This window comes from Phascolarctos cinereus, unplaced genomic scaffold (assembly GCF_003287225.1).
Source record: "Phascolarctos cinereus isolate Bilbo 61053 unplaced genomic scaffold, phaCin_HiC Scaffold_726;HRSCAF=1367, whole genome shotgun sequence".
NCBI classification, from domain to species: domain Eukaryota; kingdom Metazoa; phylum Chordata; class Mammalia; order Diprotodontia; family Phascolarctidae; genus Phascolarctos; species Phascolarctos cinereus.
Window position 1 is genome coordinate 414,222,811 of NW_027556098.1, and position 27,314 is coordinate 414,250,124.

The following is a 27,314-nucleotide window of genomic DNA, read 5'->3' on the forward strand; positions in this document are numbered from 1 at the left end:
CTCCAACAGCAAGCCCCCCTGGGGGGACATCAGAGGCGGAGAACACCCTGCGCCCACCTGGAGAGTCTCCTGGAGGCTCCTTGGAGCCCCCTTGGTCCTAGCCTTTCATGTTAGAGATCACCAGAGGCCCGGCTCACCCATGCAGCACGTGCCTCCTGCAGACCAGGTTGAGTAGGTAATGGGAGCTGTCATTCCCATTTTACAGAGGAGGAGACAGGCCCAGAGGGTGAAGTGAGCTGGCCAGAAGACAGAGAGCTGGTGTACAAATAGAGTGTAGCTCCAGTGTGAGTGTAAGCTCTGTGAGGGCAGGGACGGTGCCACTTCAGCATTGGGTCACCTGAGGCCCAGAATACAGGAGGGGCTTAGTAAATGTCTGCTGAGATTATTGTTGAGTCAGATTTGAGAATAGGACTTACGGGCCGCGTAGTGTGAGTCGGTCATTTGACAGATGGGAAAAATTGAGGCCTAGAGAAGGGGGAGGGATGGCCATGCTGGGAAGGCCACACTTTGAGGCAAGGGTAGAGGTCACCTAGATCCGAGATTTGAAACCTTGGGGATCTGTGGCTAGATTTGAAAGAGTTCGTGGCAAACGGTCACACCTTAATTTTCATTAACTTCTACGTGAAATTTAGCATTTCCTTTAATTATTGAAAAATATTGGGGGGCAGCTAGGTGGTGCAGTGGATAGAGCACCAGCCCTGGAGTCAGGAGGACCTGAGTTCAAATCCGGCCTCAGACACATAGCACTCACTAGCTGTGTGACTCTGGGCGAGTTACTTAACCCCATTGCCTCACTTTTTTACAAAAAAAAAAGGAAAGAAAAACATTCTTCGAGGGGGATGATAGACTTCACTGGGCTATGAGAGGAGTCTGTGACTCAAAAAAGGATAAAATCCTTGATCTAGAGATATTCCTTAATTTTCCGGAGGAGTAATGGAGACCTTGGGCCGTGTGGGGCTTGCCCCTCACGCAGGGAGCGGCGGTAGAGATGAGCCTAGAACCCAGATCTTTTGCTGGCCCAGTCCAGTGTCCTCTGCTCCTTATGTGTGAGGCCGTAGGTTCTGAGCTGGAAGGGACATTAGAAATCATTTAGCCCAACCCTTCATGTGACAGGTGAGGGAACAGAACCCATAGAGGAGAAGGGACTTGCTCAAAGTCAACCAGTTCGTAAGTAGGAGAGCCAGAACCTGCCCCGTATCCTGCACTGTGCTCGCCAGCTCCAGCAGTGATGGAGCTCACAGTCTGGGGGTTGGGTGTGATGTAAGTACCTGGGGTAGGAGGCAGGATGTGATGAGGGCCGTAACTGAGGGCTGCGTATCCAGGCGAAGGAGAGCTCCCTTCGGCCTGGGAGAGCACAAGTGGGGAAAAGGAGATTGGAGCAGTGGAAATTTTCTGGGGGCTGCAGGGTTTGAGCCAAACATTGAGGGATGGGGGAGGAGGCTTTCAGTAGCGGGAAGGTTGGAAGAGCTAATGTGACCCTGCCGTCCCTTGCGACAGCCCCCTCTGGAATCCCTGGCCACGGTAGAGGAGACGGTCGTTCGGGACAAGGCAGTGGATTCCCTCCGGATCATCTCCCACGAGCACTCGCCCTCGGACCTGGAGGCTCACTTTGTGCCCCTTGTGAAGCGGCTGGCGGGCGGTGACTGGTTCACCTCCCGCACCTCAGCCTGTGGGCTCTTCTCCGTCTGCTATCCCCGGGTCTCCAGCGCTGTCAAGGCAGAGCTTCGGCAGTGAGTGTGATTTTCCTTTGCACAGCCTGGGTTCGGCACCCTCATCAGTGCTCCCCAGAGCTCATTTTTTCCTTCACCCTGACATTCTCTTTGTTCCCCCAGTCCCAGCCTCTCCCCTTAATCCTGACCCCTGCTGTCCCAGGCCTCAGATAATTCACTTTTCTCTAGGGCCCCGCTCACAACAACCCTTTGAGATAGGGAGTGCAAATGTTATTATTCTGTTTACTGATGAAGAACCTGAGGCCTTGTCACAAGTGTCCACAGTGTGCTACACTGAGATACTTCTCCTAGGTGTCCCCTTCACCAGGCTAGCCTGTGTCTCACTTTGCACAGTGCCTGGCACATAGGAGGGCACCACTGAACAGACGCTTGTTTCTGTCCATCCTTCCAGGCCCCAGGTGGCCAATTATCTTAGACTATTTCCTGCCTAGTTTGTGCTTTGATCCTTTTGTAGCTTGTGAGTCAGATTCCGGAGAGGGAATGGCCCTTAGAAATCACTTAGACCAGCCCCCTTGTTTTATCCACTAGGGAGCAGGGCTCAGGAGAAGGCCGCTTGGCTGAGCTGTGGCAGAATTGGGCCTTGCCGCCAGATCTCTCGACTCCTGGTCTGGCCCTTTCTCGGCTGACCAGGCATGTCGCACGTGGACATAAGTGTACATGTTTTACCGTCGGTGTGTTAGAGTGTCGATGAGGTGCTTTGAACCCCTTTCACACGGGATGGGTGGTAGGCAAGGGCCTCCTGACGTGAGCTTTGACCTACTCTAGCCCCACCCAGTCTCAGATCTGTAACCCTGAAACGGTACCAAGGAGAGCTCCCTCAGGAACTGGAAACAGATGCTTCTGTGCTTTTGTTCTGGTTGGAAGTCGGCTCTGATTTTAGCAACCACTGACTAGGTGCTGGCCTGCTGTCCCCTCTAACAGTTCTGTCGGAGGTGCTTGTCTGTATTCTTCTTGAGGTCTGGACCTAAAGACAGCCCTGAGACGGTTGGTAAATTCTTAAGAGATGGCACGTTGTAAACACAGACTTAAGTGAGGGAAGCTCTGAGATGAGTCATAAATAAATGCTTAAAATTCCAAAAAGAAGCTCAGTGAAGAAATACAGAGCTGGCTGACGAGCTGTAAAAATGGCACTTGTGGGAAAACCTGCCATCAGCCCATCAAACAAGCATTGATTATTTACCATGTGCCAGACACGGGTGGGCACAAGGCCTTCCAGTAGAAAGGGTCCCAGCATTCCTGCTCAGGCAAGGAGCTTACACAAATGAGTCAGTCCTTGCCCCCAGAGCTTCCGTTCTACCAGGGAACACCATACATGCCTAGGCATAGATACAAGGTAGCCTTGGAGGGTAAGGGACATGAGGGCCTGAGGGAAACACTGGCTGGGGCTGAAAACAGATGTTCACATTTAAGCACTCTTAGGTGGGAAGGGATCTTTTTTGGGTTAGGGATATTTGCTTTCTAGTAATTCTGATTTGCAAATGCTAGCTTTCTTAAACTGCCCAGAGTTGTCTAGTCTTGAAAAGGCACACTGGAAGTCCTTTGGGGGATGTGCTGCCATCCTCGGCTTCTTTCTATGCGTTCCTCACAGGTACTTCCGGAACTTGTGCTCTGATGACACCCCCATGGTCCGACGAGCTGCTGCCTCCAAGCTGGGAGAGTTTGCCAAGGTTCTTGAGCTGGACAATGTCAAAAGCGAAATCATACCCATGTTCTCCAACCTGGCCTCTGACGAGCAGGTGAGGAGCCTCTGACCCCGTGCCCCGCCCATGGAGCTGTGTCTGTAGGGGCAGCCTTGGGGAGGGGGGGGGTAGAGGCTTGGGGGTTATGGCAACATCATTCTTTCTCTTAACCCGGACCTCAGGGGTGGGATTCCCCAAAGGAGGGAGAGGGGGCCGACTTGGTTAGAGTTGGCAGGAGGGTGGGGATCAGACCTCCTTGGCAGAGTTTCCCTCTGCTCAGGGCAGGGATGGCACAGAAGGCGCCCTGGTGTGGGAGGTCTTAGAAGTGATCCAGACCAAAGGCAGAAAACTGTCAGAGGGAAGGAGGCAAAGCTCAACTACCAGGGTGGGAAGCAGCTGGAAATGTCATCGGAAAATGATAGATAATAAGAATTTGTGGTTTTCTAGGTCAGTATGGCCTGAAAGGATCTGTTTCATTTGAGCTTGGCACACTGATCTAGACTTCCCCCTCTGCTACTTCTCCTACAGTGAGGCAAGAGCAGAGCCTGACTGTTTGGTGGAGTGGATGAGTCCTCCAGGGAAACTGGCCCTTTTCTTTCTCCTTCCCCTCCCTCATCATTTACCCATGTCATATGAGGAATGGTTGAATGGAACTTAGGGTATTTGAAGACTTGGGAAGGATGTGAGGATTACCATTTCAATAACTGCCGTGAAGAACAGGGCTCACAGTTGTTCTGCTTGGAGTCCGAGGTCACATTCAGGGTCAGCAAGGGCAAGTTTCAGGGACACAGATAGATTGTGACTTCCTCCAAAGAAGGCTTCATCCTAATGCAGCGAGCCACCTTGTGAAGTGATTAGGAAGTTACTGGTGATCTTGATGTCATCATTCTCTTAGTGCTGGAAGACCTTTGGAACAGAGTGCAGAAGCTGGGAAGAATGAAGAATCCGGGATTAAACTGAGACTGGATAACTGGATAATGTCAGGGCTGTTACAGAGGGGATTCTTGAGTGAGGTTGCCTCTGCCATCCGCCCAGCTCAGAGCTTCCCCGATTCTGTACTTGAGGCATACCACAGCCAGTAACCTTCTCCTGGCGCTCCCTCCTTTCTTTTCTCAGGACTCGGTGCGGCTGTTGGCGGTGGAGGCCTGTGTCAATATTGCCCAGCTGCTGCCCCAAGAGGACCTGGAGGCCCTGGTCATGCCCACGCTACGGCAAGCAGCTGAGGACAAGTCCTGGCGAGTCCGATACATGGTGGCTGACAAGTTCACAGAGGTAGGTTGGGGTGCCTTGGAAAGGGGCTTCTGGGTGTGACATCTCTCTTCCTGTTTAGATATTGATAGCTTGCTGGCTCTGGGGCCAGCCCCTAGCACTTTGGTGATTTGCAGAAGGTAACAGGGGACGCATCTGATATCCCTGACTCTCCAGAGCTGAAGAATTGAGTTCAGTCTGTCCTGGAGAGCCCAGCCTGCCCTTGGTAGAGTGATTCCCCACACTACCGTTGTCCCTTACTGTTCCCCAGTTCTTGACCAAGCCTATACCTTTAGCTCCCAGTTAGGCTGTGTGCTGCCCTTGCAAGTCTCCTGCCTTTTGGGATCTGTTAGGGTTTTGGCTTTCTTCCCTTCTCTAGAGAAGGGGAAGTGGCAGCCTTTCCATCTCCTTTCCTGCACTGTCCATGAGTCAGCCAGGGAAGGATTTGTGCTTTTCTTCTTCTTTCTCATTAATATAATAGTAACTTACATTTCTAGAGCATTTGAAGATTTACAGAGTGCTTTCACCTCATTATGACTGTGATGTAAATAGCATAGGTATTGTTGTCCCCATTTTACAGGTGAGGAAAGTTGTCCAGGGCCGATTAGCTAGTATGTAGCAGAGACCTGGGAGTGAAACCAGTGCTTTTAAACCACAGCACAACTGCCGGCCATCCGCCTCAGTGGGTGGGCGGTGGTAGGGCAAAGTCTTTATACATTGTAAAGCACTATGTAGATTCTGGCTATTATTTTTATTATTACGTAAGTCAAAAGATCTTCGATGGAGAGCTGGATGGCATCTCAGCAGCCATCTGCTCCAGCTCCTTCGTTTACAGATGAGGAAACTGAGACCTTGTAGCTGGGCCTCCACCAGATCTTCTTGTTTTTGCCATTACACCATCCTTGATAATACCTCTTTCTCTCCTCAGCCATGGCCACAGCTCAGAGAAGTTAAATGACTTGCTTGAGGTCCCACAGATTGTAAGTGTCAGAGGTGGCATTTGAACACAGGTCCATTGCCTCCAGAGACTGCTCTGTGGTGCCACACTGCCTTAATCCTTTCAGTACAGAAGTATTTCTTCACAATCCCATCCCGCTTCCCATTTCAGGGACCTCTTTCATTCGAAAAAGGCCTGAGGATCAGGAGTAATTTTAGACCTAGTTCATGAGAGCCTGATATCCCGAATAAGGGAAAAGATGATTTGTCTTATTAGAGGAGCCTGTGTAGAATGGCGTGTGCCCCCTCGAAGGCTACGTTCAGGAGTAACTTTGTTAAATTGGATAGAGATTAGCTAGGATGGAGAGGGAATTTGAAACTAGTCCAGATTGCCCTCTTCAAAGTTCCCAGTCATCGCTTCATTGCCATCCTTAGCCTTCTGAACCCTGTAGCCTTTGACGCTGGTGAAAACCTTTTCTATTTGATTCTTTCTCCCTCCCTTCTAGGTTTTAATGACACAGCTCTCTCCCGGTTCACCTTCCCAGTCTGCTTTGCTGGTTCTTTTCTTTTGCATCCACTAAGTGCGGGTGTCCCCCAGTGCTCTGTCCTGGAGCTTCTCCTTTTCGCTCTATCCTGTCTAGCTCACTTGGTGAGCTCATCAGATCCCATGCATCCTATTATTATCTCTATGTAGACAAGTCTCAGACCTATATATGCAGCCCTACTACAGTCCCACATTACCCATTGCCTTTTGGACCCTTCGTTGTCCCGTGGGTGTCCCAAATGCAGCATGTCCCAAATAGAACTCATTTCTCTTTGTCCTAAAATCCTCCCTTCTTTTTTAACTTCCCCGTTAGCGTCAAGGGCACCAGTGTCCCAGTCACCCAGCCTTGAAGCCTTGTTGCCGTCCCTGGGAGAGTAAGCCCACGTGGCTGGGCCACTGGCCGATCTTGTTTGTGCCATCGAGTCATCTTTCATGTACACCTCTTTCTCTGCTGACAGAGCTGTGGCCACAGTCTGGCCCTTGTCACCTTTGCCTCCTAACTGGTCTCCTGGCCGCAGGTCTCCCCACCTCAGTCTGTCCATCTTCCGTTCAGCTGCCAAGATGATTACTCTTTCTGTCCACGTCACTCCTGCTCAGGAGCTCTGCTGCTCCCTGGCACCTCTGGGATTAAATGTCGTGGCTTCTCCTTGGCAGCGCGTGCCCTGACGACTCCTGCTTTCCTCCTCTGGGTATGTGCTCTGTCCCAGCGACGCTGTCCACTCCCACCTGGCAGCCTCTGATCGCGAGGCTTCACGTTCTGCCCTCTCTCTGTTTCTTTGTCCTGTCTCCCTCCCAGGCTTGGAATGTTCTGTCTTCTTATCTCAATCTGTCAGTTTCCCTGTTTCTTCCAAGACTCAGCCTAAATCTCGCCTTTTCCTGAAGGCCTTTCCTAGCTGCTTGTGCAGGGCCTCTCAGCTTACTCTTCATTTACTCTGTGTAGTAGACATCGAGTTGTTTACACATTATTTCCCCCAAGGGAGTGGAAGTTCCTTGAGAGCAGAGCCTGGTGTTTCTTTTGTTGAATTCCTGGGGCTTAGCATTGTGCCTGGCACACAGTAGGCACTTAATCAATGCTTGTGAAGTCATTGAGCGATCATGTTGTGAGTAAGACATTTTTAAATCAGAGAAGGGCAGATTTTCCGGGGGATGCAGATGTGATTTGTCTTCGGATGTCTTTTGGGCCTTCATTGAGAAGAAAGATTAGATTTGTTCAGTTGGGCTCTGGGGCAGAACTAGCAGAATAGTGAGAGTGAGAGGGGACTGGTTTTCCCTGGTGTGCTGTCCCAGCAGGAGGTCACAGTGGGCAGCGTGCCCATCTTGGCAGATGCCAGCCGGCACCCCCGTGCTCTTGGTGCTTGCAGGACCACCCTCTCCACATTCCCTTCTCTCCTTTCCCCCTCCATCCAGGAACGGGTTTTAGTAAGAATTTACCAGCTCTGAGGAAAGTAGGAAAACTTGGTAGCCTTCTCCTGCCATCAGAAGAACCTCTGCTCCCCACTCCCATTTTGACTTGTAGCCTGAGTGTGGCCTATGACCCCAGCTGGTCTCTACCTGTCAGATTTTCCTTTCAAAATCTAGTGGAGTCCTGGCAGTACAGTTGAAGTGTTGTCAGAAGGCCGAATTGGAGAGCCTGAATCAGGAGGGAGCATAGGGGTCGTCTTGCTCATGCCATCCATATCTGTATGAGAAGCTGGCCTGCAGGGTATATTCTCTTGAAGCCGTCCCCCTGCCGAGGTGGCCAATCTTCCTTTGGGCAGCGGAGCATGCAGGAGGGGCTGCCTGAAATAGACCTCTGTTGGCTTCTTGGTCGGCTCCACCCATTCTTCACTCTGCCCTCTGGGGCTGAACGTTTTTAACCCATTTTCCACGTGGCAGCATTTTCCCTAGCCTTGTACCTCCCCACATCCTTCAGATCTTCTTCAGGCCCGTCGCCATCCTGCTCTGGAGCCCCTCTGTCTTACCAGTGACCCTCACTGACCTGGCACCGAATGTAAGACTCAAGACCAGAGGTGTCAAATAGCTCTGGACATCACAGGGAAGCGCTCAACAAATAAATGAAAATATAACAAGGCATAGATGACGATACATTTTAAAACTAAGTCAGCATGAAGCAGCAGGGATCCCCGTGTACATTGGTGAGTGGCATCAGTTTGTATTTGAGTTTGACATCACTGGCCTAGATGGTCTGACCAAGGCTCCTCCCCCCAGTCCTGGACCCTGTGCCTCCCTCAGTGCAGCCCCAGATCTGATTTCTTGTCTTGGTGACCCCATCCTATTGACCAGGGGATTTGGGGTTTGAGCCCTGGCTCTCACCTGGCCAGCTGTATGACCTTGCTCAAATTTCTTCTCTGGGCTGCCTCAGTTTCCTCGTCTATAAAGTGAGGAGGTTGGATTGAGTGATTTTTAGCGTCTCGGCTCTAAGTCCTAGAAACATGTCCATAGTAGCACTTAGAGCACACTCTGAGATCATCTAAGCCCTTTTACAAATATCCCATTTTTCCTCACAAGAATCATCCTGGAAGGAGGTGCTATTAATATCCTCATGTTACAGGCAAGGAAATTGAGGCAAGCAGAAGTAAAGCGACTTACCCAGGGTCACACTGATAATAAATGTCTAAGGCTGGATTTGAATTCAGCTGCTCCTGACCCCAGGCCCGGCTCACTGTGTTCCTTAGAAAATTTTTGGCAGTCTTGACTGTGACCACCAGAAATTCTGTGACCCTGTTTTTTTCTTTTTCTTTTTTTTCATTAATTTTTTTCAAGTAACAAAAATGACTCCTTTGTCACCACATTAGGAAAAAAAGAACAGTGCTGTTTGACACATCTGTGTAGTGAAGCGAAACAATTCCTGTGTTGGCCACGAGAAAACATAAGCCATCACCGTGCAGGGCGGCAGCACACTTCGTCTTCAGTTCTCTGAGCTCAGAGGTCGGGGTCTGGTCAGAGCTCGTGAGGCTTTCAAAGTTGCTTATTTGTAGTGTTGCTGTTCTGTCCGGTGTTCTTGTTCTGCTCATACGAGTGCTCGGGTTTCCCTGAAGCCATCCCCTTCATCATTTCCTGGAGCACGTTCACAGCCATTGCCCAGTGAGCGCTTGTGAGCGCTCCCTTAGTTTCCGGTTCTTTGCTACCCCAAAAAAGAGCAGCGCTGTGGATACGTTGGTGCGCTCGGGTCCTCTTCTGCTGTCTTTGATATTCCTGTGCTGCCGTTGTTGGGTCAGTGGGCACGCCCAGTTTAGTGACTGTTGGGCCCAGATCCAAGTGACTGCCCCACTTTTGTGTGGTTCCACACCCTCCCCTAGAGCGGCTGTTAGGTCATCCGTGTCCCTACCAGGCAGGAAAGGCTTTGCAGGTTATAAAGTGTACTGAGATGGCGAAATAATGCAAGGATCTGCCCATCTGCGGTCAGCCTGCCCTCGCTGTGTCTGGTGTGCTGGTCAGAAAGGAAGGGTCTTTCCTTTACACCTTCCCTCTCCCTGTCAGGCCTGCGCCTTTCTGGGAGATGGTGGGCTGCAATCGAAAGGACCGAGAACCTGAAATTCAGTGCCCTGGGTTCTTGTTTGGGTGCTGACACCTCAGAGCTGTTCAGGAGAAGGGTTGGGGATAGGGACCGGATTTATGATGTTCATTGGATTAGGCAATTCCCAGATGAAGAAACTCCTTCCACAAATGCAGGGAAGCAACTTCTTTGCAACTTAGAGTCACCTAAGAGCAATGGTGTCAAACCCAGATAGAAATGGGCACCACTATTCCATCCATGGGCAGTTGGGGGCATCATAGTGCACAGAGCACTGGGCCTAGAGTTCAAATTCAGCCTCAGACACTTACTACTGTGTGACGCTGGGCAAATCACTTCACCCTGTTTGCCTCAATTTCCTCATGTGTAAAATGAACTGGAGAAGGAGATGGCAAACCACTCCATTATCTCTGCCAAGAAAAGCCCAGATGGGGTCATGAGGAGTCAGACATGACTGAACAGCAAAGTCCGTACGTGAGAATGCCCGTGGGCCAGATACCAACTTAGTTTTACAATGTGATGTGATCTTCATTTTATTATATTTTATTTATTTTGTTAAATATTTCTGAATTCCATTTTAATTTGGTTTGGCCTTTGACATCTCTAGCCTAGAGCACTGAGTGGTTAAGTGACTTGCCCAGGGTCATATTTATCAGAAGTGGGATTTCACTGCAGATCTTCTGCTCTGCAAGGCCACTTCTTTGTCTTCTGTGCCTCGCCATAGCTTTGTGAGTCTGGGTGAATCAGTTGAACTCCCTGAGCCATATGTTCCTGTTTGTTATTTTTTTAAAAAATTTCAAATTTATTTTAAACTTAAATATAAAATGAGAAAAGCAAACCCCCCCCAAACATTGCCATGTATACAGCAGATCATAAGAGAGGATTCAATATAAAACAATAAATTTCCACTTCAAGAAAACCTATGTAATAAATACTATACATTGTTTTCGAAACTACCCAGCTTTTCTTTTCTTCCTTGTAGGTTTTCTTTTGTTCTCTGCTTTACTTTTTACTTTATTTTTTTTCCCCACTCCCTTTCCCTCCCCACCCTAAGGAAGGCCACCATTAAGCATGGATATTATGTGTGTGTGTATATATATGTATACATGTATATATACATATGCATAGATATATTTCCCAATTACATATGTAGAGCAATTTTTAGTTTATCTTTTTATTTAATATTTCACTTTTCCCCAATTACATGTAAAAACAATTTTTGATATTTGTTTTTTAAAATACTGAGTTCCAAATTCTCTCCTTCCCTCAGAGCTTCCCCCTCCCTCATATGTTATGCAATCTGACATAGTTATGGATACACAATCCATATTAGTCATGTTGTGAAAGAAAACATAGACCAAAAAAAAAACCTTATGAAAAAAATAAACTGAAAAATGATATGCTTTGATTTGCGTTCAGATTCCGTCAGTTCTTTCTCTGAAGAATAAAAGTATTTTTCATCATGAGTGCTTTGGAATTGTCTTAGATCATTATATTGCTGAGAATAGCTAACTCATTCACAGGTGATCATCTTACATTGTTGCTTTTATTGTGTACACTGTTCTCCTGATTTTGCTTACTTCACTTTGCATCAGTTCATGTAAATCTTTCCATGTAAATTTACATTTTCATGTAAATTTTTCTGAAATCCACCAGCTTGTCATTTCTTATAGCACAATAGTACTCCATCACAATCATAGTTTACAACTTGTTCAGCCGTTTCCCAGTTGATGGACATCCTCTCAGTTTCCAATTCTTGGCCACCACAAAAAAAATGCAGATATAAATATTTTTGGGCAAATAGATCCTTTTCCCTTTTCTTTGATCTCTTTGGGATGCAGACCTAGAAGTGGTATTGCTAGATCAAAGGGCATGCACTGTTTTATAGCCCTTTGGACGTAGTTTCCAAATTGCTCTCCAGAATGGTTGGATCAGTTCACAGCTCTACCAATAGTGCATTAGTGTCCCAGTTTTCTCACATCCCCTCCAACATTTATCATTTTCCTTTTCTGTCATATTAGACAACCTGATAGGTGTGAGGGGATATCTCAGAGTTGTTTTAATGTGCATTTCTCTATCAGTAGTGATTTAGAGCATTTTTTCATATGATTATATAGGTAGCTTTGATTTTTTTTATCTGAAAACTGTCTGTTCATATTCTTTGACCATTTATCAGTTGGGAAAACAGTTTCCTGTTTTGTAAAATTGAGATGGTTGTTTCAGCTCCTTCATAGGGCTGTTACAGAAATACAAGCTAGTAATATTGCATTTTAATAAGTTATATATTACACTACAGTTTCTGCCTTGACAGGTTTTTCACATGGTTTGGTCCCAGATAACTTACTGCTGCTGTCATTAAGTGTGTTGTCATTGTGGTAACAGCCTCCTTCCCACTTATGAGAATTGGATCTGGTGTGACTCTCTGTCTACCAGAATGGTGACTATAGCCAGTTCTGAGAGGCTGCCAAATCCCAGGCTAAGAACTAGATTCCCCAGCAGCCCTTTCTCAGATTAGCACATAGGGTGTTACCTGGCAGGCACTGAAATAAGTTGTAACTTGAATTGTTATTAGCATTTATCCTCCCGACAAGAATTCCCCAAGAAAATTCACCTCTTGGAGGGAGCAGCTGTCTGGTCCCCTCTAGGCCAAGGGTGTCTTTGTCCCTTAGATTCAGAGTCTCGGTCTTTGTGGCTTGATTCTCCATTCCTCCTCTTATCTTACTATGTTTCTAATGTAGCTGACACAACCCTGTCCTTGTTACTTCTGGACTCTCCAGACATCCTAGGCTGTTAGAGTCAAATCTTAGCAGAAGTACCATTTCAGAAATGCAACTGAAGAGATTTGGAAACACCTTCTTAGCACAGAGTCATCCCTTACTGGCTACTCCATGGTCGTGGGAGGGTAGAGGGCCCGGTCACAGAAGCAGTTGACAGGCCCTGGACACTAACTGGTGCCAGGAACACCCTGTCAGAGTCCCTGGCCAGTAGCCACATTTTGTATGATGTCTGAAGATTAACCAAGTATTTCACATCCATGGAAGATGTCTGGTGAAGCAGGTCGGTTAGCCAACAAACATTTATTAAGTGCCTGTTATGTGCCAGGCCCTGTGGATACCAAGATGACAGTGAAACTCCCTTCCTGCCATCAAGGAGCTTGCCTTGGCAGACAGACTCATAGAAGTAGATGCAGAATAGAGCCAAGGTCATTTTACCTGGGGACAAGCTGGGGGAGATAAGAAAACGCTTCCCATAGGAGGTGGTGCCTTGTAAGAAGCTCGGCTTCCTGTGAGGGTGAGTGTGTTCCTGATATGGGAGCCAGCCCTTGAGAGGCATGGAGAGAGGAGATGGAACGTTGTGTGAGAGGGAAGCAGGCTGGCAAGTGGGGCTGAACTGTCATTACGTGAAGTGGAATAATATGGAATAGGACAGGCCTAAAGGACATGGAGCAGATGAAGCCTTCCAGAGGCAGACAGCTTTTGGGCAGCTCTGATTGAATAATCCAGGCTTGCTCAAGGCAGCAAGATTGATCTCCTTTGATCTCTTTACAGTACCTGTGCCTCCTTACACTGAGAGCCAGCTTGGGGTGTGTAGGCCCCAACCTCACCACTGGGTGCAGTCCTCTTCTGGCCTCCTTACAGCGCCTGTGCCTCCTGACACAAGGTAGCACAGTGCTGAGAGCCAGCTTGGGGTGTGTAGGCCCCAACCTCACCACTGGGTGCAGTCCTCCTCTGGCCTCCTGACACAAGGTAGCACAGTGCTGAGAGCCAGCTTGGGGTGTGTTGTAGGCTACAGGCCCAGTGGTGAGCTGGCTCTTGGGCTCTACCCTGGCCATTTCTCTGAGGATAGTGCTGCACAGAACTGTTCAAGTGCTTTCTGGGGGCGCTGGAGACTACGTGGTCTTTAAATACTCCAGGAGCTGGAGAAGCTTTAATTGTCAGTGTGGTCACTCTTTCCTCGATAAATAATTTGGTACCACTGGACTGTGGTGACTCTGGAGGAGAGAGTGAGGCCGACAACTTTGTGCAACTCTGCCTCACTTAAATCCAGTTGACACACGAATCAAAAGAGATGACCATTTTACCATTTTGCCTGCTATTTGTGCCCGACCTGTGGTGGAACATTCCAGACTCGTACTTGGACACACTGAAACTCGACTTCTAGCGCAGTGATGTCATTTTGGTCCGCTTTGAGAATGAAGGACCATTTTGGTAACGTTACGACATAGTAGATAGTTAATGAGCTCTAGGAAACAGGCCAAGAAAGGTCAAGTGATAGACCCCTTGTCACACATCTACTAAATGAGAGAGAGGGGTCTCAAGTTCTGTGCTCTTCTCACTTCATCATTTAGGCCTCCGACGTAGCATCCAGTAAGATTGGCCCCAGAATGTACCGCCATGTAGCCAACCTTTTGGGCCAGGAGCTACTTTACACTAGCTGTTCTAGTCTTCAGATCACACACATAGTAACGTGTTATTTTCTTATTCTATCCTTGAATATCTGCTGGGGAGATGGACTAAGTGATGAATGAGGCTCGTACCCCAGTCCAGGCTTTTCCCCCAGTCAGCAGGGACCTCAGAAACCCCCTATAGTCCATCTTGTACCTGAGCACATGAGGACCTGCTGGTAGGGGAACCATCTCCTTCCAGTGGGAAAGTAGGCTACTTTTGGACACTTCTAATGTCAGGATGTCAGGAAGAATGTAGCGACAGTGCAAGGTCCCCTAGAGCTGCCCTGTGATGGTCTTGAATCTTCTTTTTTGGCTAGCAGTGGGGTTAAGTGACTTGCCCAGGGTCACACAGCTAGTAAGTGTTATGTGTCTGAGGCCGGATTTGAACTCAGGTCCTCCTGACTCCAGGGCTGGTGCTCTGTCCATTTTTTCACCTAGCTGCCCCCCTAATCATCTTTAAGGGAAACGGGTGCGACAGGTTTGGGGTCAGAGGTCCTGGGTGCGCCCTCTGGCTCTAGGGGCTGCTGACTCCACTCAGGTTCTCGTGAGTCAGTTCCTTTGCCTCCCTGGGCCTTTGTTTTCTCATCTGTAAAATGAATGGGTTGAATTAGGAGGTTTCAGAGGTCTCTTCCAGCTCTAAAACTATGATTCTAAAAACTGTCAACCTCACTGATATTTTATGAAAACATTTAATCGAAACTACTTGGTCCTGGCTAAGAAATAGAGTGGTGGATCAGTGGAATAGGTTAGGCATGCAAGACACAGTAGTCCATGACTGTAGTGATCTACTGTTTGATAAACCCAAAGACCCCAGCTTCTGGGATAAGAACTATTGAACAAAAACTGCTGGGAAAACTGGGAAAGAGCAGGGCAGAAACTAGGCATAGACCAACATCTGACTTTGTCAAGATAAAGTCAAAATGGGTACATAATTTAGATATAAAGACTGACACTAGAAGCAGGCTAGGAGAGCAAGAAATAGTTGATTTGTCAGATCTACGCAGAAGGGAAGAATTTATGACCAAACAAGAGATAGAGACCATTATGAAATGCAGGATGGATGATTTTGATTACATTAAATGGAAAAGGTTTTGTGTAAACAAAGCCAATGCAACCAAGAATAGAAGGGAAGCAGAAAGCTGGAAAGCAATTTTTGCAGACAGTGTTTCTGATAAAGGCCTCATTTCTCAAATGTATAGAGAACTGAGTCGAATTTATAAGACTACAAGTCTTTCCCCAGTTGATAAATGGTCAAAGGATATGAACAGACAGTTTTCAGAGGAAGAAATTAAAGCCATCTGTAGTCATGTGAAAAAATGCTCTAAATCACTGTTGATTAGAGAAATGTACATTAAAACAACTCTGAGGTACCACATCACACCTATGAGATTGGCTAACATGACAAAACAGGAAGATGTTGGAGAAACAGGATGTGTTGGAGAAGATGAGGGGAAATCAGAATACTAATGGATTGTTGGTAGAGTTGTGAACTGATCCAACCATTCTGGAGAGCAATGTGGAGCTATGCACAAAGGACTATAAAACCGTACATGCCCTTTGACTCAGCAATAGCACTTCTAGGGCTGCATCGCAAAGAGATTATAAAATGGGGAAAGGACCCACCTGCACAGAAATCTTTATAGCAGCTCTTTTTGTGGTGGCCAAGAATTGGAAATTGAGAGGATGCCCATCAGCTCGGGAGTGGCTGAACAAGCTGTGGTGTATGAATGTAATGGAATACTATTGTGCTTATTATAAGAAATGATGAACAGGCGGACTTCAAAAAAAACTGGAAAGACTTGTATGGACCGATGCTGAGTGAAGTGAGCAGACCCAGGAAGGAGAGCATTGTGCACAGTAATAGCCATGTGGTGCAATAACTAACTTTATAGACTTAGCTCTTCTCAGCAATGCAAGGATCTAAGACAACTTCCAAGGTCTCGTGATGGAAAGTGCTGTCCACAGCCTGAGAAAGAACCGTGAAGTCTGAGTGCAGATTGAAGCAGACTGTTTGCTCTTTTTTTTCATCTGTTTTGTTTTGTTTCTTCTTTCTGGTGGTTCCATCAGTTCTAATTCTTCTTTACATCATGACTAATGTGCAAATAGGCTTGATATGAATGTGTAAGTAGAGCCTACATCAGATTGCATGCTGTCTTGGGGACTGGGGAGGAGAGGGATGGGGAGAAAATTCAAAACTCAAACTCTTCTGGAAATGAATGTTGAAAACTAAAAATAAATTAATTATTTAAAAAAAAATAAAGACATTTAATTCAGTTCAGCAAGTATTGATTACTCTGCAGGGCCCCATTCCAGGTGGTCCTGGGCATATATAGATTCCCCAAAGTCCTTGCCTCAGAGAGGGAACATTTTGCTGGTGGCTGTAACACATCCAGAGGTAACTCCGTGGCTATTTGAAGAGGGAGACAGCATTAACAGCTGGAGGACAGGGAAAGGCTTCGAGTAGAAGTTGGCCTGGGTTGATCCTCAAAGGAACGTGAGATTTCTAAGAAGAAACGGTAAGGAAGGAGTGCATTCCAGGGAAAGCGTAGAGCTGTACAAAGGCACGGAGACCAGAGAGAGAGAGAGAGACTCAGTTCAGGGCCCAGTTAATAGTTCTTTTGGGCTGGAACCTAAGAGTACCTAAATGGGAGTCATATGGAATAGATCTTACGAGGCTGGAGATGGCTTTAGATATCAAGCTGAGACGTTTGTGTTATCTCAGGGGTGCTGGGGAGCTACTGAAGGCTCTTGGTGCTGGAGGTTAGCTTGGTACTTGTGGGGACAGCCTGGGAGAAGTGTGGCTTGCTAGCAGTGGTTCATCCCAGAGTGCTGGAAATTCTCGTATCATGGCAACAGCTAAGGTGCTGACGCGATTGAAGGCTGCCTTGAAAAAGCCTAGTGTTCCTGGCCGGCCTGCGCTCGGGTCGGAAGGCCTATGGTTGTTTTCTGGCATCATAACTTCAGAAGGAAGGATGTCGATCAGCTGGAGGGCAAGCAGAGGAGGGAGGCCAGGGTGATGAAAGGGCACAAGGGTCTTGAATGTGCCAGGCACGAATTGGCACAGAGACTTAGGCATGTTTAGTCTGGAGAAGAGAACATTTGAGGTGGATCCAGAGGGCTCAGCCTCATTCTGCTTGGCCAAATCTCTGCACTGTAGCAGGGATTACCAAAGAAACAGATGGTAAGCTTGACCTAAGGAAACCCTTGTCACTAACGTCACCCAGAGTGGAATGGGCTGCCCTAGGAAGTCAGGCCCTGACCCCTTGTTGGGGATGTTCTAGAGGGAGGCTTTATCCTGGCGAGGGTCGGCCTGCGTGTATTTAAGATATGTCCAACCTCGAGAGTCTGTGATTGTAGTTAAGCAAGACGAGCCTGCGTGCTGGCTTCATTGGATAGCAGGTGCCTCCTCTTGTACCTACAGTTCCCTGCCTTTCTCACGGGAAGACGGCGCTCATCCTTAGTCCTCTGCAATCAAGACAGGTCCCTTGTCTTTCCTGATTCTGCTTCTATTGTGTCAAGCATCCTCTGGATTCTGCTTATGCTGCCTCAGTTCAGACAAGTCTTCCCAGTTTTCCCTGAGTTCTTTCTATATGGCACTGTAATATTTATTCCATTATGTTCATATAATGCAGTTGTCTAGCCATTTCCCAACTGATGGGATTCCATCCTAATATAAGTATAAATAAAAATATGTACATTTGGGACTTTTCTCTGTCTTTGACTTCTGTGGGATACGTGAAGAGCCCTCTTTGTAGATTGGCGTAGACATGCATGCATGAGAGAGAGAGGACTAGAAAGAGGACTTCTGAGGTGTGGCAGAAGGGAGAAGATGGCCTTGAATTTTGCAAACCTTTGTAATAGTAGAGCTGTGTGATTTGTTATTGTTAGAATGAATGAAATTCTGCACCTGGCAGTGTGGAGACAAAGGCAAAAGCCAGACCGTCCCTGTACCCTCAAGGAGCTTATGTCTGAGTGGTGGGTTGTCTGAGGAATCACAGGGAATGTGTGGGGCCACGTTGTTGCTTCCTTTGCAGAGCGAGGGTAGTAGTGGTCGGGTTGCTGCCCGCTCCCCGGGGTGATGGAGCAGTGTGGACCCTGGCCTGCTGCCTGGCTGGTGACTCGGCTCCTTTGTCTGTGGCTTGTGCCCTCCCTCGTTCGGAGGGTGGCTGGGGGAGCAGCGCTTCTCACCAAGCTAGCTCTCCCCAGCGATCCTGTGAGGGTCCCATTGTTTTAAAGAGGAGGAGATGGAGGCCAGGAGTGAGGGGATGTGGCCGGGCCCTGGTCCCATGTTAGTGAGTAGCCCACCTGTTCTGACCTTGCCTCCTTTTCCATTAGGCTTAGAATTGCAGAATTCTCACTCAGCACTAACCTTTTCTGAAAGGAGAGGAGAAAGGGGGGAGGAATGGAGCGGATTGTTGGATGGCCAGTGCCTGACCTTGGACAAGAAGTCCGAGAATCAGATCCCTTCACCCTTGTCTCATGAGCCTCGTGTTCCGTCTCCTCCCAGACCAGTCAGATTGAGGAATCAGAGGCAGAGCCTTCTGACCTCTTGTCCCCTCCCTCATGTGCTTCCCTTTGTCACTCTGGCAGCTCCAGAAGGCAGTTGGCCCGGAGATCACCAAGACAGATTTGGTCCCTGCCTTCCAGAACCTCATGAAAGATTGTGAGGCCGAGGTGAGGGCAGCGGCCTCCCACAAGGTCAAAGGTTGGTGCTTAGGGACTTGGGCCTCGGTGGGGAGGAGGGGGAGAAGGGGTGAGGGTCAGATGTGTAGGGCTGGGGGTGGACTACAGTGACAGATGCTACTCAGGCTTCTCCTTCCTTTCTCTGCCCACAGAGTTCTGTGAGAATCTCTCTTCAGACTGCCGGGAGAATGTGATCATGACCCAGATCTTGCCCTGCATCAAGGTGGGTAGATGGGGGAGCTGGGATGAGAGTATAGCCCCCAATTTCCCACAGCTTTGGGTTGCAGAAGGCATCTCATCACTCAGAGCCTCAGTTTCTTCATCTGTACAGGGGATTCAGACTTGATTTCTTGGGTCCTCCTGAGTCCCTTCTGTGATCCTTACATCCTAGATGTAGAAACAGCCTCAGAAAGTTAAAGTGAGGGTGATGAGCTTGGTCTGGGTCCTCTGACATTAAGGCCCAGCTGCCTTTCTGCCTCGTTTGTGTCAGTTAAAAAACATTCTGCACTGTAGAAACACCAAGTAAAACAAGCATTTCCATATACCTGGTGTAGCAGAAGAGGAGGATTTCTGAAATTGGATTCCTCCTATGTCAACTTTTTCATAAAAAACCCCACAAACAATCAGCTGTTCAGCTTAACCTGTAGAGCTCTTGGGTTTACAAAGGCCGTGGCCTTGTGAGGAGAGACAAGGGAGGTCCTACTCTTCTCATGTTACAGACGGTGGACGTGAGGGCCGGAGGAGCCCAGGGTGTGTCCCCTTCCCAGGGGCTGAGGGAGCTGAGCAGGCTCAGAGCTTGCTTTGGGGGGATGTTGATAAGAGATCTTTGACTTCAGACCCAGTGTTCCTCTTAACCTGAGGCCTGGGAACTCCCACCCCTTTTTAAAAAATGTTTTGATGACAACATTTCAATTTAATTCATTTCCTTTGTAATCTAGGGTAATTTATTTTATGCATTTAAAGGCAGGCTACTGAGCAGGGGTCCCTAGGCCTCACTGACTGCCTGCCCAAGGGGCTCCAGACACTAAGAATATTAACCTTTGCCCTACAGCCTGTGGGTTTGTCTGTTGTGAGCAGGACTCCGGGGTGGGGGGTGTTGGTGTGTAGGGTGAGTAGAAGTGGTTCTGTGAGGCCAGGCAGGTGGTGTTGTGTCCCTGTTTAGGGGCCTGGGAGGCTGGCAGGGGGGACCGTGGTGTTCTCTTTAGGAAGGGTATCTGCAAAGTGAGGAGGGCCTTGGGTGGGAAGGTACATGATAACTGCCTTTGAGGAGCAGATAAAAGAAGTGGAGATACAAGGCCTGAAGAAGTGGAATCACACTGGGGAGGTGAGCGATCTTCTTTCAGGAGAAGCTCTGAAGCCAAGCCAGGGCCAGTGGTACATGCACCTGTGGGAGGCTCTGGGTTGTCCGTCACTGGTGGTTTGAGGCAGTCAGTGAGCTTCCTATTTGCCTGGTGCTTTGCTCAGCGTAGAGGCAGATGGACCCTTGGCGGTGTTAGAGAGTGCCTTCCGGGCCAGAAGAAGTGACTCCTAGGGTCCCTTCTAGCGGTGTGTGAAAGATGGCTGGAGCCCCCCAGCCTGCTTGGGGGGGGATAAGAGGTGGCTCGGGCTTGGTTTGTGAGGGGTCTTTTCAGGGGCATATTTAGGCTGAGCCCGTGTAGTGAGCATTTCCTCAGAGAATGTTGAAGCATCTGATGCCGTGTGTTTGGGGTGGGGGGGAGGGAACGTGGCAGATTGGAAGGAGCACTGGGTCCTGAATCTCAGCCCTGGCACTTGCTGGCCAGGTGACCTTGGGCATGTCTTCTGACCGGCCAAAGCCTCATTTCTAAGTCAAGGGTTCGACCAGTTGCCGTCTTCAGTTCCTTTCTGACTCAGATGTCTTCTGCTCGGGGCCCAGATGATTGAAGGCCCTTCCAGCTCTCACATCCTAACTAGAGTTAGTGATAGCACAGCCTCACCCATTGGAAATTGGGAACTCCCCCCAGAGACAGCTTGGGAACCCGCCCTGGTCGATTATCTCCGAGTAGAAGGACAGGACCTGTGACTCCCGGCTGTCGCTGGGTTCTCAGAACTCCAGAGGGGTGAGGAGGGGTGGGAATGGGTATTGCCCCAGGGCTTCACAGGTACTGGAGGCAGTGAGGCTCGGAGGGGACCACTAGGTGCGTGTCTTCTGACCCAGATCTCGACCTTTCTTCCCCACCCTCCAGGAGCTGGTGTCAGACGCCAACCAGCACGTGAAGTCAGCCCTGGCCTCAGTCATCATGGGTCTCTCGCCCATTCTGGGCAAAGACAACACCATTGAGCACCTCCTTCCTCTCTTCCTGGCCCAGCTGAAGGATGAGGTGAGTGTGCCAGGGACCAGATGTTGGCTTGGGGGAGTGTGAGGAGATTACTGGCTCATGGATCGCAAGGTTAAGGGTCTGGAGGGAGGGAGGAGATGGACCTGCTGTCCGTGGCCCTGGTCATGTCTTATCTGGAGTGTGATGTCCCCGTCTGAATGCCCTGGGATGGGGATGGGCCGTGGATGTGAGTGGAGCGCATTTACAGGAGAGTGACCAGCTTGTTCTCCAGTATGTAGTGTGTGTGTGTGTGTGTGTGGTGTGTGTTGTGTGTGTGTGTATGTCGTGTGTGTGTGGTGTGTGTGGTGTGTGTCTAGGCCAGCTCTGCCCTTGTCAAGGCTGTTGTAGAGGGCATTCAGCATGGGGTTGGGTTAGATGCCATCTTAGGTCCCACTGATTTCCCTGAATTTCCTAGATTTCTCTCAGGCTCCTTGCCCCTCTGACCACCAAGGGAACAGTTGTGTGTATGTGTGTATGTGCGTGTGTGTGTGGTGTGTGTCTAGGCCAGCTCTGCCCTTGTCAGGGCTGTTGTAGAGGGCATTCAGCATGGGGTTGAGTTAGATGCCATCTTAGGTCCCACTGATTTCCCTGAATTTCCTTGATTTCTCTCAGGCTCCTTGCCCCTCTGACCACCAAGGGAACAGCTGTGTGTATGTGTGTATGTGTGCGTCTGTATGTGTCTGTGTTAGAGGTGAGCAGTTTGCGTGGGCTGAATTTTTCTGCCTAGTGATGGTTTCAGGGAAGCACATCTGCCTTCTCATCCTGAGTTGGTGTGGAGGGGGGAAGGAGGGGAGGGAAGGGGGAGGAAGAGAAGACGCAGCCCGAGGAGTTTGGACATGGCCGTGATGGAGGCTGCCTGCTGTCTCTGAGCCTACCCCCTCTCATGCGTTGGTCTCCCCTTAGTGCCCTGAGGTACGGCTGAACATTATCTCCAACCTGGACTGTGTGAATGAGGTCATTGGGATCCGGCAGCTGTCCCAGTCCCTGCTCCCTGCTATAGTGGAGCTGGCAGAGGATGCCAAATGGCGGGTGCGGCTGGCCATCATTGAGTACATGCCCCTGCTGGCTGGGCAGCTGGTGAGTATGAGGGGAGGCCAGTCATCTGCACTGCTTAAAGCTGCTAGAGGGACATCACGGAGGACGAGATGTATTTGGGCCTCTGGGACCCTCCTGTCTGAGTGCAGAGACGTGTCCAGTGTCCACATAAACTGTCCTTATTACAGGGATTACGTCCCTGCCCCCATGATGTCTGACGTTGTGTGAGGCACGTAGTGTGTGCCCAGGAAAAACTTAGTGAAGCTAGTTTGCATCTGGAGCTGTCTGTGTGACAGTAACAAGTCTACCAGGTTGTCGTGGCGAGGAGGAGGAAGAGGAAGCAGGGAAGCTGACTTAAGAGCCATGTGGGGTCGCTCCTTGGGCTGGGTCAGCGGCCAAGGAGAAGAGCCCGGGCCCATGGAGATGACCTTGGGCCCCTGAGCTGTAAAAGCAGCCTGTTGGACAAGATGAGCCTGACCCTGGAGTTCCCTTCCAGGTTTTGATGCTCTGCTGGGGTTGGGGGCGGCGTTTAGCTGATGGTGGAGCCCTGAGCTGTCTGATCTGGGGCTAGACAATGGTGGTAAGAAGCCAGCCATCAGATTTGTCTATGACTCCCAAGGATGTTTAGAGGTTTAAAAGAAACTGCAAAAACGTCTGGTTGTTACTTGAACGACAAGGTTCTGGATCAGAGTCACAGAGCCTCTCAGGGGTGGTGGATGTGACTTTGGGGGTGAAGGAGTGACCCTGGTGCTCACGTCGGCCTTGGGTGATGGGCATTGATCGTAGGCAGGTCAGAGGCTTCTGACTGGGGCTAGGCCACGCCTTTCCAAGTCTAGGGCAGACGATGGGGCTCACTGGGCTCTGCCCTATAAAGTTGGGTGGCTTCTGGGCAATTTTGTCTTTACAGAATCTTTGTTTTCCCAACATACTTTTCAGTCCCTTTCCATCTGATTCCTAGAAAACTGTTCCTTACAACAAAGAGGAAAAGTAGTTCAGCAGAATCCAAGTTTGATGTTGTGTGTAGTGTTCCATACCCTAGTTCTCTGCAAGGACGAGAGTTGGATTCAAAGCCGAGCCCTGAAGGCCTTGGTGCTGGCCTGGCTCCCTTCTCGCTCTGTGCCGGGAGTGCTCTTGGCCCTTGTCTGCGAGGCTGGGGTGGTGGTGACTGTATTGAAGCCTCGGGCGACTGCCAACAGCACGTCCATCCCTAGGGCGAGGATGTGGGGTTCCTCTGATCCCTTCGCTCGTCTTCTTTCCCACAGGGGGTGGAGTTCTTTGATGAGAAACTGAACTCCTTGTGCATGGCCTGGCTGGTGGATCATGGTGAGTGGAAGGACCGTTCTGCCTTGGTGACGTGGGCGGGGCTGGACCAAGGGACGAATCCTCTTTTCCCAAAAACTCTACCACCATCATTGTGTTACTGGCCCTCCTCTTTAGCAGCTCGGCTAGGCTATAGGAGGGGAGAATACAGCTGAGGGAGAGAGCTCTCTAAGATGCTGGGCCCCAAGTGACACCTTGAAGGAAGGGGGCATCTTGCTCTCCTTGTTCTCTGACTTTCCGCAGGCCTTCTCTAGTTGGCCTAGGGACTGACGTCATGGTAGTCAGGGCAGGTGGACAGAATGACCCATGCTGGGACAGCCCTGTGAGCCCATATACTCCCTGCTGTCTTTGCTAATGAATATACCTCCACCCCTACCCAGTGTAGTGTCCCTTAAAGGCAGTTTGGAGTGAGAAGAACTGGGTTCAAATCTTAGCTTTGAGAAGGGGAGGGAGGGAAGAAGAAAGGAAGGAGGGAAGAAGGAAAGGAAAGGAAGGAAAGAAGGAAGAAAGGGAGGGAGGGGTGTACAGAGAAACTTGACTGATGGGAGGGGCAGCATGTGTGGGGCGGTGGCAGTGACAGGGCATCTTGATTTGGAAAGGTAGAGGCATGTCAGGGGAGGAGGGGAGTGGGCTGATGCCTTTGGCCGCCCTCAAGGCAGAGTTGATTTGATTGGGACACAGCTGGGAGTTGGGGAGGAGGGCAATGGAGGAATGGCTTGGCGAGCTGGGGAGCTGGTGGGGGAGGCCTCCTGTGGGTGGCAAACAGGGGCCTGTCTTGTGGTCTGCAGCACTCCTGAGTACGGCCTAACCAGATTAAACCGTAATTGGGAAATATTTAACAAAATAAAAATACAGGAGGACACAGGTTCGTGGGTGGTTTTCTAAGTTAATCTGTGCCCTCAGCGGTCCTTGTGGACGGCTCGGCGGCCCCTGTTTCTGTCACAGTTTGACACCCCTTGCCTTCGTGGTGTTTTGAGGTTCCTATTTGTTTTCTGTGGATCTTTCTGAGTTCCCTCTACTTTGAGTATAAACTCACATTATCTTCCTTCTCCTCCCTTTCCAGTATATGCCATCCGTGAGGCAGCCACCAGCAACCTCAAGAAGTTGGTGGAGAAGTTTGGGAAGGACTGGGCCCATGTCACCATCATCCCCAAGGTCCTGGCCATGTCTGGGGACCCCAACTATCTGCATCGGATGACCACGCTCTTCTGTATCAATGTGAGAACCCTTAGCCTCACACTGGAAAGGAGAAAAGATGGGCTTCTTGGGGAGAAGTGATGGAGGGAGCTGGGGGCGTGGGGCCTGGCTCACTGGGAGCCATGGGAAAACCTCTTTGGAGGGTTGCGGGTATATGGATGGTCAATGGGTGGGGCCTGCTGGGTGGTCAGGCACAGAAGAGACAAAGACCTCCCCTTTCCCTAGGTGTTATCTGAGGTCTGTGGACAGGACATCACCACCAAACACATGCTACCCACTGTCTTGCGCATGGCGGGTGACCCCGTGGCCAACGTCCGCTTCAACGTGGCTAAGTCCCTGCAGAAGATCGGGCCCATCCTGGACAACAGGTGAGGAGGCAGGGGGACCTTCTCCCTCTTTGCCCTGGACCAGATCGGACTCCCTGATACCAGCCATGGAGACCGATGACCAGTCTACCTCCCCAGCTTCTCACAGTCCCCTCCTCTGGGATTTGCAGACTGCTGACGTCACTGTGGCCTCTTCGCCCCAGCCTCTGAGATTGTTGATCTCTGAATGTGTCCCCCTGGCCCTTGAGGCTGCTGACCTGTCCGTGTTCCCCCAGTGCCAGCACCTCTGGCTGCTTTGTATGTCCCCCTACAGCCCTCTGATACTGTGACCCCATGACCTCTGTGTGTGCTTACCCCTCTAGTCACAGAGAGCTCTGGCCCTTATGTGTGTCCTCCGTGGCCCCCAGAGACTGTCTTTCAGTGTTCCTCCCAGCCCTCCCCTGTCCTGCCCCTTGAGTCTGCTGAGGCATGTGTGTGCCCCCTCCTCATCCCTTTTCTCATCTCCTGCCAGCACGCTCCAGAGCGAGGTGAAGCCCATCTTGGAGAAGCTGACCCAGGATCAAGATGTGGACGTCAAGTACTTCGCTCAGGAGGCACTCAGTGGTACAGCCTTGGGGGGAGGGCTACAGGGATGTTGGGGGGCAGGCGCTGGGGAGGCTGAGGCTCACTCAGGCTCGCTAAAGCGTCCCTCTCTTTCTCCTTCTTTTCTTGCCCAGTTTTGTCTTTGGCCTGATGATGGAAGAGGAAAGAGCTGGTGTTTCTGTACCCCCTCCCTGGGTGAGGAGGGGGCCACTGTTGGCTCTGACTCCCAGTGCATGGTCTGACCCCTGGCTCCCCTCCCTCTCCCCAGCACGGCTCCCCTCCTTCCTCCCTGCTCTCCCAGGGGCGGAGGGCTGCACCAGACTAGGGGCCCTGGGGGGACGGACAGAGCGGCCTGCAGAAGGAGTGGCGTGGCTACCCTGCCTGCCTGCAGGGTGGGAGCGACAGGGCAGGATGGGGGTCACCCAGGTCCCTGGCCCCTGCTCCTGCAATGGGGACCCCTTCCCCGGCCCCTTTCCTCCTGCTCTCCCCTTAGCCCCCAATGTGGGTGGTTTATCGTGTCAACTGTGTGGTTTTAATTTTGTTCCTTTTTTCTTTTCATGGAGAAATAAATGGATGGAAGTACCTGGGTTTGTGTCTCTAGCCTTGGGGCTGGGGGAGAGGGTGGTAAAGAACCTTGCCTTTCATTGTCCCATTTATCCAGAGGCTGTTAGAGGCCATCTGAGCCCTGGCCCCATACTTTACAGAGAAGGGTACTGGCTGGGAGCCAGTGGGCGGTTTGTCCCTGTTGGGGGTCACCTACCCTTCTCTTGTGGCTCCAACCCCTCTAGGGGACAGTGCAGCTGAGGCATGGTCTGGTGACGTTAAGGCCCTTAGGAGGACGAGCTGAGAGATCATCCCCCAGAGTAGCTTGTGATGAATGAACAGATCTGGCCAGTCCTGGGGCTTGGGGGTCTGACCTGTTTGGACAGCGCAGCGTTCAGAGCTGGAAGGCGCCTCGGGGGCCACGGTCCAGTGCCCTTCTCTGAGAGCAGGGCCTCATGGACTTGGAGACAGGGCCTGTGTTCTGATGCCTGCCCACTGCTTCCGTGCACATTGTGGTTACTGGGGTCTTGGATGAGAGCCGGAGGGGCAGTGCAGTGTGTAGCAGCCTTAGCGGAGGACATGAGCTAGAAGGCTCAGCTTGGAAAACCGGCTGGGTGTGCTGGGAGCTGGGGCTCTCCCAGCACCGGCCCCTCCACACCTAGAAGGGCCCAAGCAAAAGTGGACCCATCATGCCGGGTCCAGCAGTGATGAGCTGGAGAACCACCATGAGGGCGGGAGCCAGAGGGCCGGGACTGGCAGGGCCTGTGAGCGCTCATCAGTTCTCCAGTCGTGTCCGACTCTCTGCGACCCCATTTGGGGTTTTTTGGCAAAGCTCCGGGAGTGGTTTGCGATACCCTTTTCCATCTCATTTTGCAGATGAGGAAATTGAGGCAGACAGGGTTAAGTGACTTGCCCAGGGTCACACAGCTAGGAAGTGTCAGAGGCCAGATTTGAACTCGAGTCTCTCTGACTCCAGGCCTGGTGCTCTAGCTCGTCCCACTCGTTAGGTACTGAGTGCTTTACGGTTTCTTAGAAAGTGCTTTTCATGTGTAGGTCATATGAAGTCAGCTTTGTCCCGCAGAGGAAGGGTCCTTGAGGATAATCCCAGGCATCCCCTCATTTTATCTGAGACAGGCCCAAAGGCCTCTCACTGCAGAAGCGTGCTGTGCAGGTGCGCGGCGACTGACAGGCCTG

The 27,314-nt window shown here is 50.2% G+C and overlaps 1 protein-coding gene across 2 annotated transcripts in view; it reads left to right on the forward strand.

Moving 5' to 3' along the window:
- The window catches only part of PPP2R1A (protein phosphatase 2 scaffold subunit Aalpha), a 35,226-nt gene extending 9,067 nt beyond the window's left edge, over positions 1-26,159 (forward strand). For both annotated transcript variants that reach the window (XM_021003640.2, XM_078145904.1), the window contains exons 4-15: positions 1,498-1,730; positions 3,319-3,466; positions 4,526-4,681; positions 18,689-18,803; positions 18,934-19,004; positions 20,986-21,120; positions 22,021-22,194; positions 23,415-23,475; positions 24,536-24,690; positions 24,895-25,037; positions 25,507-25,598; positions 25,712-26,159. In XM_021003640.2, coding sequence (XP_020859299.1) covers positions 1,498-1,730; positions 3,319-3,466; positions 4,526-4,681; positions 18,689-18,803; positions 18,934-19,004; positions 20,986-21,120; positions 22,021-22,194; positions 23,415-23,475; positions 24,536-24,690; positions 24,895-25,037; positions 25,507-25,598; positions 25,712-25,728 — 1,500 coding nt within the window. In that variant the 3' untranslated portion in view covers positions 25,729-26,159. The remainder of the gene's footprint in view (positions 1-1,497; positions 1,731-3,318; positions 3,467-4,525; positions 4,682-18,688; positions 18,804-18,933; positions 19,005-20,985; positions 21,121-22,020; positions 22,195-23,414; positions 23,476-24,535; positions 24,691-24,894; positions 25,038-25,506; positions 25,599-25,711) is intronic.
- The last annotated feature ends 1,155 nt before the right edge of the window (positions 26,160-27,314 follow it).